Source organism: Barbus barbus (genome assembly GCF_936440315.1).
Source record: "Barbus barbus genome assembly, chromosome: 32".
Taxonomy (NCBI): domain Eukaryota; kingdom Metazoa; phylum Chordata; class Actinopteri; order Cypriniformes; family Cyprinidae; genus Barbus; species Barbus barbus.
In genome coordinates, this window is record NC_136760.1 from 4,682,820 (window position 1) to 4,695,197 (window position 12,378).

General features: G+C 40.4%; 1 protein-coding gene across 1 annotated transcript in view; it reads right to left on the reverse strand.

Moving 5' to 3' along the window:
- LOC306852123 (1-phosphatidylinositol 4,5-bisphosphate phosphodiesterase epsilon-1-like) overlaps positions 1–12,378 on the reverse strand; it is a 71,697-nt gene that overhangs the window by 19,323 nt on the left and 39,996 nt on the right. Inside the window, exons 4-12 of the mRNA XM_079388778.1 lie at positions 9,854–10,170; positions 7,266–7,411; positions 6,409–6,667; positions 5,856–6,064; positions 2,954–3,623; positions 1,764–1,949; positions 1,564–1,681; positions 1,190–1,370; positions 358–480 (exon numbers count right to left, since the gene is read on the reverse strand). Of these exons, the coding sequence (XP_079244904.1) occupies positions 358–480; positions 1,190–1,370; positions 1,564–1,681; positions 1,764–1,949; positions 2,954–3,623; positions 5,856–6,064; positions 6,409–6,667; positions 7,266–7,411; positions 9,854–10,170 (2,209 nt within the window). The remainder of the gene's footprint in view (positions 1–357; positions 481–1,189; positions 1,371–1,563; positions 1,682–1,763; positions 1,950–2,953; positions 3,624–5,855; positions 6,065–6,408; positions 6,668–7,265; positions 7,412–9,853; positions 10,171–12,378) is intronic.

Genomic DNA, 12,378 nt, shown 5'->3' on the forward strand with positions numbered 1-12,378 from the left:
AGAGAGAAAGAAAAAAAAAGAAAAAAAAAAAGAAAAAAATAATAAATAAAAAAAAATTATAATAATAATTATAATGATAATAATAAAAATAATAATAATAATAATAAAAAAAAAGGAATTAGAAAACAAAATAAACAAAAAAAAAAAATTGTGGATAAAGTCAACAGAGAAGGGGGAGAGAGAGAGAAAAAAAAGAGAATGGGGGATAGAGAGAGAGAGAGAAAAAAAAAATAATAATAATTGCTTCGATATTTTGCTTCGCACAATTTGCTTCGATACCTGCTGACAAAAAGACCATTTTAAGGTATCATCCAAATTCAAAACACAAGTATTTTGGGAAGGAAAGGTGTGCTCTACCTAAAAGACTTGAAGAGCTCCACAAATTCAACAAAGCTCATGATGCTGTCGGAGATCATGAGGTCCTGAAAGCCCCTGAAGCAGCCTTTCCCTCGACCATGCCAGCTCCGACTGCTCCAGGCCCTAAAAACACCAAACATAGGCATCTCTTAAAGCAAAACGGCTTTTTAAAGCTTTAAGATAAGTAATACAATTTATTTTTCATTATGCAAGAAACTATTGAGATTTGTTCTTGGCACCTCACATGTTTGAGCTTAAACATTAACCATATTTGATGTGCATTGAATAAACACCTGAATCTGTATGGTCTGTTCACCATATACAGTGATTGTATCTTTTCAGAAGACTTGGATTAAACAGCAGGATTCACATGGATTACTTTAATAACACCTTTATGTGCATGAAAATGTTGATTGCACAGACTTTCATTGGATGGAAAATGAGAGAATATTACAAAATATCTTAATTTGTGACAAAAATAAACAAAAAGCTTTATGTCTTTGGAACAACATGATTATAACAAATTCCATTTTAGAACGAACTCTTTAAATCCTTCAAGCACCTGGATAAAAAAAATCAAGTAAAAAAAAAAAACTCGTTATCCTATTTTACCAAACAATTAGTCAGATTATGGAAGTAAATTACAGGTTTAATGTTAATTTACAGTATTTGCATATTTTATGTTGCATCCATCTTGAATATAAAAATCTGAAAATATCTTTAAAAGAACAGGATCAAAAACATGCTAAACCCATCAAACACATTGAATAGAAGCCTGTGTGCTTTCTGGGAATGCAATGAATTTGTATTTCTAAAGAGGGAGTGACCTTACCCTGGTTGACTTTTGGAGTTGCCGGGGAGAATGGGGGAGGAATGGGGGTGGACAGGGGTGGAGGCGTTTGTGCTAAAGGAGCCGGAGGACGATGAGGAGGAGGATAAGGAGGATCCAGGAGACTGGCCTTTGCTGTTGGATAAGGAAAGGGATCCAGGGTGGCCAAAGGTACTGCAGTCCTCTGTGGAAACATTCAAACATGTCACTATGACCCTGATCTCTTAAGACATTTGCATCACAAAACGAGTATCTTCAGTGTATAAATGAAAAAAGTATTGGTAAAGCAGCTGAAATGAATACCATCCTCAACATTCTTCAACAATTACGTCTAACCAAAGTCAGATTAGCTGTCAACAAATTAATCAGTAACTCACCAGCGTTTTCCTGCTCAACACTTTCCAAAGGGTCTGACTCTCTCCTCCCTAAAGTCTCTTTACAGCTCCTGGTCTTGCGTGAAATCATCTCATCATCTGTTCCATCACCACTGTCCCCCTGTGAACAGAAAAGTGCATTAGTCAAATCATATAGCCAAGCCAGGACAGCCTGTGTTGGCTCACGGTGTTCTACTCCTTACCCTGACTAAGGCTTTCTTCTTTTTCTTGATGTTGGAGTTAATGCCCAGCGGACTGTTTTTCTGGGCTGAGTTCTTCTCCGCACTCTTGCTGGCGGATCCAGGGCCGCTAGCACTCATATTCCAGCGTCTCCCACCGAACAGCTCGATAGCATGGGCCAGTGTGGGCCCCTCAAATCTACCGTCCTCCTAGAACAGAGAGTTTTACAGCAATATAAAACCCACTGATAATAAAAATGGACAATAACAATGAATGGAATTTAGAAAAAAGAAAGCTGTGCTTTAGCTTTAGCTTAAGTTTGACCTTAAGTTAGCAGAGTTATGCTAAAGGGAAACAGTGCAGGGCATTCAAAAGTCAAAACTGGAATGTGATCAGTTGCATGATAACTTCAATACCACCAAAGTTCTTCAATGTGAACTTCTATAATTCAACATTGAGAACAACACATGTGCAAAACTCTTTATTTAGGCTAAATGCCGACTAAGCTGGTTTGCCAGGTCAACCAGCCTGGCCAACTAGTGGTCAGCTAGTTTAGCTGGTCAGCCAGTTGACCTAACAGCTAACAAGTGCACAAAACCCTTCTAAAACTATCAAACCAGACCAGCATGACCAGTGGCAAGACCTGCAAAACTTGCTTTATAGCAAGGTGGTTGTAATAGTAACTGTTGCAATCTTTGCCATGTATTCGGGATAAATGAGCTTAATATGAAATATGCAATTCGTAGGGTGGCCATATGTGCCATTTATATGGGACACGTCCTGGCCAAGATTTTTAATATTGCCTAAAACATCAAAATCAAAGCAATGCAAATATGCGCACGTGTTTGTTCGTTCGCTCGACCTGAAGCTGCGCACTGATCATTGTATGACACCAAAGTACCGCGAGAACGATTTGAAAGCATAAGGAGCCGTCTGCTCTGCTCTCTATAGCTCTCGTGAAATAATGTCATACAACGATCGATCTGCGCAGTGCAAACAGTCACAACCTGAATATTTTAGGCAATATAGAAATCCTGACAAGGGTGCATCCCGTAAAAATGGCCCATATGGTCACCCTAAATTCACTATTTTAAAAACATTAGCAAAAAAAAATAAATCTTCCATACCTAAATAGAAACTTGGTATCGCAGGTCTACTGGTACTGTGTTCTCAAATATATTGAATAAATCCACTTGAGTAAATGTAAATGTACCTGGTATAAACTAACATACTGCTTTCGCAGCCATTGTAGTCTCTGGTCAGGAAACTTCCTGATCTTCCTGATGGCACTTAGCAGCTCCTGAATGCCCTCGTGCAGCATTTGTGCCGTGTGCTTGGGGGCCACAAAGTGCAGGAGCCTGTTGTCTGTGGTGTGAAGTCCATATAGCAGCGTGACACCATTTTCACCAAGGTTCATGTTACACAATTTGTGCTGCAGGCACACATAGTTAACATCCACGCCAGGGTGACCCATAAACACAGCCTTCACCACGTTAAGGTCTAGGAGTCCATCGGTCAGTCCACAGTGCACAGGATGGCCCAGGTGTAAGTGATCTGGGGATGGTGGATGTCCCATGAAGCCTTTGGCTCCTCTACCTGGGCCACAGCTGCTGTGAGGCTTGGACCAAGTAAGGAAGCAGTTATCGGGCTGAAGACGGAGGAGGCAGCGGGCGGTGAGGTGGGTCTCATGGTCGTAGTGGATAACAGTTGCTCCCTGGAGCAGGAACTGGTGGATATCTGGTTGAAGAGAGAGCACGTACCAGGGGGTGAGCTCTGTTCCGTGGCTAAATGGTCCACGCACCTCTTCTGTGGTCTGGAGGTCTACGTCCTTAGCCAGCTCAAGCGGGTCCACTTCAGAGTCCGAGAGGTCCCCTACTAAAAACCTACAAAAAAAAGACAAGAAGCGCGTGAAGCAAAAGTGAATAAACAGAACTCTGCCTGCGAAACTTAATGTCTTGGAAAAGGTAATGCCATATTAGTTTTGCAAAAGAAGTTGACATGAGCTTGTACAGAAAGAGCACTGTCTACCTATAAGACACAAATTTAGGCGCCGTTATGGAACATAATACAATGCTATGCATTAAATGACTTTAAATCGTGTACTGTGGCAGAGTTGGCACCTTGAGATTAAATGTGGTTGTGCATCTCATTTACTCTGTGTCTTGGTCTGGATAAGGGTCTAGGTTTGTGGTCTCAGACAAGACTGGAGCCTGTTTCCAGAGAGTAATGAGGGTAATAATTACCTCAACCACAGGTTTGCACTGTATCTGCACCATTATAGAGGATCCCATGGCTCTTAATGACTACTTAGCCTTAGTGTCTGAAATGAATGGTGGAATAAACTCTGCATTATCTCCATTTAACTAAAATGGACAGTCTGGTGCATGGAGCAACAGTTTTTACATGGGTTCTGAGATAAGGTCTTGATCTGGATCTGGACTTGAGCGGAGCATTGATCTGCGTAATAGGGGTGTGGTATTGTTCTGGTACTGGTCTGGGTTTTAGGGAATTTTGTATTGGTATGGGTGTTGATCTTTTGCTGATTATTGAGGGGTCTAGTCTTGGTTTGGTATTAGGGTTTTGATACTGGTCAGTGTCAAAGAATTGGGGACTCGTCTGAGCTTTGGAGAGTCTGGTCTCGACTTCAACTCTGCACTGTGGATTGAGAGGAAGGAAAACCACACATTTCTAAGTGCAATCAAACGAAACCTATACAAATTAAACACTGCATGTCACTTAGAAACCAATGCCATTAGTGTAACCATTAAAACACAATCTGGCAACTTACAGAACATGCTCTGAACCAGGTCCTTTCCTTGAGAGTGGACAGTAAGGGTGGAGGATTGAATTGAATGGAAGAGAAAGACAGAAGGTAGTGGTTTGAGAAATGAAAGTGAGGTGGATCTGTACCCAAACACAGTATGCTCATTTGATACATTTGTGGTGTAAAGTCAGCCTTGCAACTGGAAGAGTTACTAGGAGAGAAGTTAAGATAAATAAAGAAGTACATCAAAGCCAAGCTGCTCAAGATTCAGTCTTTTGAAAGATGAAAATGCTTGGGAAGGAGTCTACAATGGCGATGAGTTTCTCCAGACAGACAGTATTAACAACCGATATGAGCACCTTCCTGCAGACAACAAAACTGCCTGTACGTTGAGGACAAACAGAACTAAAAACTTACTGCTTTCTGTCTAAGGAAACATGGGGTTTGTCAACATGTATAGTGAAGTGAAGTGACATGTGGCCAAGTATGGTAACCCATACTCGGAATGGGGTTACGAGTCCAACTCTCTAACCATTAGGCCACGACTTCCCCATAAACAATCTCGTGACAACAACATCTTCCACTGAGAAACATTTCAGTCCAGTGGAAGGTCTTTGGAAATCTTTTTATAACTTGATAAGACGTTTAAAGGTTCAAAATAAACTCACATGCTACAGTAATTCTTTCGCTCTCTTTTAAATGATCTCAAGGTTATCATCAATGGAAAATTAGTAGTTCCATATACACAGAGTGAGTTGTTTGTGATGAATAGAATTTCAAAGCAACCCAACCATAACCTTCCTTAAAAAAACAAAACAAAACATACGTAACCTTCATAAAAAAACATACTGTATCAAGAATTATTCAAGTACCACAAAAAGTAATGGAGAGACTTTTTGTCAGATATGATTTAGTTAAGCTGAAGTTGGGGTTATAAAAACCTTGAAAAGCAGTTATTTTTTCTGATGCTTTTTTGGGTTTAGGATTTTGAGTGTTCTTGTGGTGACCAAAATAACAGTAAAATAGGGTTGCTATGATGTAATTTCCTTAAAGTTTCAATTTACAGTTAGGTGATTGACTCAAATAAACCTTTAAATGTGTCCATGAGCAACAAATGGCAGATGTCAAATCACATACATCTAGTGGTTCCTCCTCCAGTCGAGCAACTCCCATTGAGATTCATGGGAATGCTAGGTATCATAGATCTTCTTAGTTAACACAGGTAAGTGCAAAGAAATAAGCCAAAGCTCTATGCAGAGAGACAGTGGTAAACAAACTGAGAATGCCTCAACATATATGAATTAGACTAAACGCATCATATATTTGCAAACAGTGTCCAAAATTAACTCACTGGTTTCTGCTCTTGTCTTTGAAGGAATTTTTGGGGCAAACTGTGATCTCTTGCGCCTTCTCCTCAGGCTCATCGGCCTCCAGGCTTCGGTTGCAGCTGCGAATCGTCTGCAGAATGTTACTGACGGTCGTCTCCTTGTCTGAGCTGTGGAGCCCATCGCTCCCAACCCTCTGCAGGAAGTGCTGCTGGCCGTTGTAGTCTGTGACAAACTGTGTAAGGTAAAGAGAACTTCACCACAGAGATTCCACTCAAAAGAATATAACCACAATTATAGACCATTTGTGGGCTGTAAAAGCTTTCATGGGTGATTTATTAGTCACCAGCGTGACAAAATGACTTTTTCCTGGTTGAAAAATCGCTCTAATGTGTTTTTTGTAAAGCCAGGAAGCAATTCAGCAGGCATATTAAATGTTTGATGAAAAGGTAATTGCTCCAGCTAGCCAAAATGGACTCAAGATTATTATTGTAACTGTAAAAGGCAATTAAATTAGACAGAGGTGATACAATTTCCTGTGTTAGCCATCATGACTCTTTAAAAGCACCTAATCCTCACCTCAACAGGATCTTCTTGAGAATCAAATGATGGATGCAGTCCAATAATGCTGGCTGCGCCGTCCAAAGCCTCGCTAAGTTCCTTAAGGAACACACCACAAAAGGGCACCACTTTGCATCCTGGGATGTTGAGGGCACGGTTGACCACTTTCTTGTACTCAGAGGATGATTCATGCTGGGCCATGGCATCCTTTAGACCACGCATGGTCTCAATATCCGTCTGGTCCATGAACTGCCACATTTTCAGCACTTTGCGAGACCTGGGGAAGAATAAGACAGGCCGTCTATATGTATATTGTACATGTATATCTATATGTATATATTTTTGTTTTTAAAATGCAATTTAAAACATAATTTAGGGATGAAGTCTGATGAATCGCTCCGATTAAGTCTGATTATGTACAACCAGTTAGAGTTAGATTTGTCTTAAAAGTCATAAAATATTTTTGTATAATAACCAGCAAACTGTATTTTTCTCTCTCTTAACAACACAAGTGGAATAAAATTCAAACTGACTCCACTGCAAACTCAGAGAGACTGCTACATCTGACTGAAGTGAAAAAATGGCCTTGGAGGACTAGTATTAATTTTGATCTTCATGGCGAGTATAAAACCTTTTGATAGATGACTAAAATTGTAGATAACTAGTCCATAGAGAAAGTAACTCGGGTTGCAGATTAGTATTGAGACTCATATCTCACGTAACAAATGTGCTGCCAAAATAAATAAATAAATAAACCAATGACTCAAGAATGTCCCTCACTTTGTTAAGCAACACACAATACAAACAGAGAGGGACATTTATTCTCAAAGGATTATTTATTTTCTAACCAAGCCATTCAAGGCATCATGCCATACCTGAGACCTGCCAAGAATTCCATGACCGCATTGTAGTTGCCCATGTTCCAGGAGCACTTTGCCACATGGACAAGGTATGAGAAGACTTCTCTCTTCTCCTCCATGGACCCAGCAGTCAGGATAAGACAGGTCACCCATGAGCTCACCTAAATACACAACACACACTTTAGCTTGAGGCCCAAACCTGAGAAAATACTGATCTCCATTCCTTTCTCTCTCACTTCATTGGTGTATAATCACACATATTTGGAAGAAACACTGCTGATTGTATAACATAAATATCTTGCTTTAAACTCAGGAATTCAAACGTGATTTCATTTACATTTCCAAGAAAAATTAAGATTTGAGTGCACTGGACCCCATAACACTAACACCGATAACAAGAGTGTGATCCATACAACTACTGTATATCCCAGGTTTTCTGAAATCATACAATGGGTTTGTGTGAGACACATTTGAAATTTAACACAGGACACTCGGTTCAAAATTTGTGCTAAACTTTTGTGTATAACCTTGGTGTAACCTTTGGTTTAGAACAACCATGAGGGCAAGAAAACTTTTGCTTTAAAACAGAAAGTAAGAAAAAAAATAACACCTCCAATGTTACCTTCTCATGTCACTTTAATATGCAGAGAATTAATCATGTGGGGGTTGTTTCCCTTTGAAAAGTATAATACTGTGTGGTGCTGTCAAAACATTGTTCTATTTGAATATCCTGACCAATTACATGCTAGCAATTGCATTGCAACATACTAAAAACCATTCAGAATACCTTAGCAACTGCACAGCAATGCAGCGTCAACCATGCAGGACATCCCAGTTACCGCATAGCAGCATGCTAACGATAATTTAGAATACCTTAGCAATTGCACAGCGGCATGCTAAAAACAGTAAATGCATAGCAATACACTGGCACCCACCCAGGACATCCTACCAACAGCATACCTCTCAAAACACTGTACACACTAAAAAAAAAAGTTTTTTATTAATAGAAAGGAATTTTCCGTATAGATTTATATTTACAGGTGTTTTACCTGTTTTTGGAATTTAGCACTGCATTTACAGAAACTGACATTTTCCATTTTTTTTTACAGTGTATCAACTGCATAGCAACACCCTGGCAACCACCCAGAACACCCCAGTATTGTGGCGTCGAGCCTTTGTACGGTCAATCACCACTCACATTTTCTTTAAACACCAAGTCACAGAATTCGACCGTCTCTAGTCCTGAGCGCTCATAACAGCAATCAGTTTGAGCACAAATATTTATGCGATGGCGTGTTGTAGCTAAAAACACCTCACAGAAAGTCAGTCAGTTACATAAACAGTTCTGCCGGGGCCCGGATGGTCAGGGACGTTTAATACGAGGGGACCGGTAGACTGGAGCTCATGTCATTCTGCCAGGATTCCAGCGGTCAGACTGCTGCTCGAGTTACTGCACAGGCCGGCCGGCCAGCAGATTTGACACATTAAAAACTTATGTAAGAGTTGCCAGAGACACTGCACCTTCGACGGGGCTTCAAAGCCAACTGCCGGTCAGCTGTCTGAATAAGACCACAAACAACTGACCGCAACAAAGTCAACAGACCACAAACCCTAGGCTATGCATGGACACCCAGTGGGAGCACTTCAGGGATGTATTATGTGGGTTACAGCATAACCAAAATAACACGACACATTGATGGGGCACGAATGAGTCCACAGGAAGCATTAGGGTAAAAGAGTGAACTAAATCCATCTAAAGGAGGAATCTGTGACTTGTTGACCTAGGACACTAGGATTAATGCTGGGATGGGTGCTATGTGATCCATTCCCTTTGAGCTGTTAGTGTTACATTACATCGAAGCCTATGATCTAGAAACCTCCCTTCAACCCGGAAACCTTCAATGTTTCTTCTAACAGACTAGGCGATGGAAAGTTAAGCGGGAACTTTCAAGGAACTGCATTCAACGATGAAAGATGATTCCTTAGAGCATTACGTTACTTGACAAGATATAAGACTGATTTCCACAACGTGAAGGTCACCCTTCTGAGTTGTGAGTGTTACATAACTAGCACTGACTGTCTGGGCTGTAAGCATCTGCAAATCTTTATTTCATGTTATTCTCAGTCCTAACCTGTCTAGATTCTTGCTTTTACATGAAACATAACCAGCTTTGATGATTCATTATTTGAAGTTTTCATGTTTTAAGTCTAATAGAGTTCAGCCAACAATGGCAAGTATGCATTTAATCTCCATTTAGTTTCTTAAAATCAAAACCAGCTGATCTAAAGGCAAGCGTGCACCTTAAAGATGACATCATTCCACTTTCTTTAAGGTCCATTCAAAAGGAGAAACACAATTTTCACCTGGCACTCTTCGTATCAAATATTTAAGACAACTGCAATAAACTCACATCTGTTTGGATAAGTAGGTGCACGCTGTGAATGTGAAAAGATCCAAGTAAACAGGCAATAGAGCAGACACCTTTGACAGCCTTTGCTGCAACGATGAAAAATGTCCTTCTGTGTCCAACTCTATTTTTCTTCCCGAGCTACAGCCCTTCCATTCACTTTGTTATGAATCTGCACTATTAATGAATGCTCACCTCATTGAATCTTGTGACGAGGTCTTCTACTGTGTTGTGGTGGTCATTCTGAGTGGGCATAATGGGGGCGGACAGGGAGGCTTTCAGGTGCGGGTGGCGTTTGTGGCACTCTGGGCTTCCCAGGTCTCGGGTGAGAAAGTTGAGGTAGTCGAGGGGGAAGACACGGCGGTACAGCTGCTGCTCCTGTTCTGTCAGGATGGTGGCGATCTCCTCTGGGAACTGGATGAGGTGCCGCAGGTCGGCTAGTTCCTTACTGATGCCCGTCACAGTGGACGGGAGGATGCTGGAGTTGGCCATGGAGCTGCACAGCTGCCGTTCTGAGAGAGACAAAGACACTGGAGTTTACTGAATAACATCTGTATGGCCCTCTCCAACCACCATAATTTCTGCCATTTTCTTATCTTAACATGAGAGAGATTGCAAGTCTTAATGTTAGTGGTTGATAGCAAAAAATAACCAGATGTGCATCAACGATGTAACTGACAAAAGAGCATACAGAAACTCGAGTGACTTTCTTTTATAAGCAAACAGTGTATGAACAGAACCATACTGAGTACAGCATAGACAGGACAGACAACTGGATTTGGGTTGCACTTTATTTTGCAGTGTGTGTACTTACAATGCACTTACCAGAGAAAGTAATGGTAATATAAAGTTTAGGGGTTATTACCCAGTTATTGTAATCACTATAATACATACCTAGTATGTACAAGTGGAACAGAACTGTAAAATACAAAATTTGACACTGGTTACTTATGAGGGTCCACTGCATTTATGATGCTGCCTTAAAAGGCAGTTGCCTATATAGCTAGTAGGCAGCAAGTCGATTCACTAGGTTTTAGAACAGAGCCATTATACAGGACATTACACACCCCTAAAATGGTATTTATGAATTCAATCAACCATTTTCGCGTCAACATATGAATCAAGATTCTTTATTGCTGCGAGACAGGGCTGGTGATAATTGTGTTCAGTACAGTGCAGGAGGAAGATAAACAGATATAGATAAACCACTCATAATACAATAAAGTACAGTATTTACATGGTAATTAAAAAGAAGCGGAGAGTACCTCAAAAGACAAAACAAATAACTTTGATAATGTACACTGTGTGACACTGCGGTCTCATCAGTGCAGTCTAGTAAAAGTGGAAGGCGCCATCAGGCCAAGAGTTGTAAACATTCCCAATAACCCATATACTGTGACACTGATGGATCATTTCTTCAACATCATTTCAGCATTTTTCATTTAGTCTCGGTATATTTACATATCTCCACTGTTTACTCCATTCTCGCCTGAAATTACGATCAGAAAACAGTTATGCCGGTATAACGCTCAAGGGCAGGTCAAGCAAAAATAATATAAATTCTGTGAATCATGCTTGTCTGGATAGCATCAGCTGTCAAAAGCAGTGTTTGCAGACTCCTTCGGCTCAACGCGCCGCCATGGTGACCACCGGAACAGGAGGGGCAGAGTGAGAGTGCCGTTTGATTTGTGTATTCAGTCTAGTCTTCTGGTAGAACTTGAGAGTGTGCTTCTAGCACACAAACAATAGATCCAGTACAATATATACAGCACAATTTTATGAATAGGCAATATAAGTTTCAAGACTGTATGCAGTCTAGGTAAGCAGCTAACTTGCATATGAACAAATTATTTGCAGTTAAGCTTGAAAATGCAATTACAAAGGAATCAAACTACTTTAAAAAAAATCTAAACTAAGTTTTAATAAACCTGAGCAGTGCTGTCTTTGTATTGCTTCAACCTGAACCAATGGCCAGTAATACTGAGAGTTTTTCTGAGGTGAGTTTTAGGCACATCATCTTTGCAACATGCGGCCTCATATCCAATCGCATTTCATTAGCCATCACATGCATCTGCCTTGTGTCCTTTTCTCTTTGCACATGGCATCTTTTGAAGAAAAATGGAGGGAAATGAATGCACTGCATTAGGCTGTGAATGAGCTGTCCTGATCTTTATGCATGGGCCACTCGTGGTGCAGGTCTAAAGCAGACAGGAAGCAGCGCTCGTTTTGTGAACGACGGCAGAGATCCTGCTAGCGGGATGCACAGAGCAGCTGAGGTGCACCTCCTGCACATGTGTGTATGCTAGAAGAGCACAACAAATTTAAAAAAATATATAATTGTTGGAATAAACAAATAGTGAAAAGTGCTGATTAAAGCACTGCTTGTAGGTGCAATCCCATTTTTGTCATAGTCAAACAGCCTTAATACAAGTTTATGTTTCCAGGCATATGCAAACACACTGTGTAATATACAATTAACAGGAAAAGAAGATATCCAAGGATTTATTTATTTATTTAGACATGACGCTAACACATTAGCCAGTTTAATAATCAGTCAGGAGCTTTAGGAGTAGAGAGCCTTCATCTTCGGACAGAAATAGTCTGGCTTATGTTATTTACAATAACATCCCTAGTATCCCATCTCCTATGGAGAATAAATCATTAATATAAAGTGCTTCTGCAAAATAACTAACCTGTAACCATCTAGGATGACAGAAGTC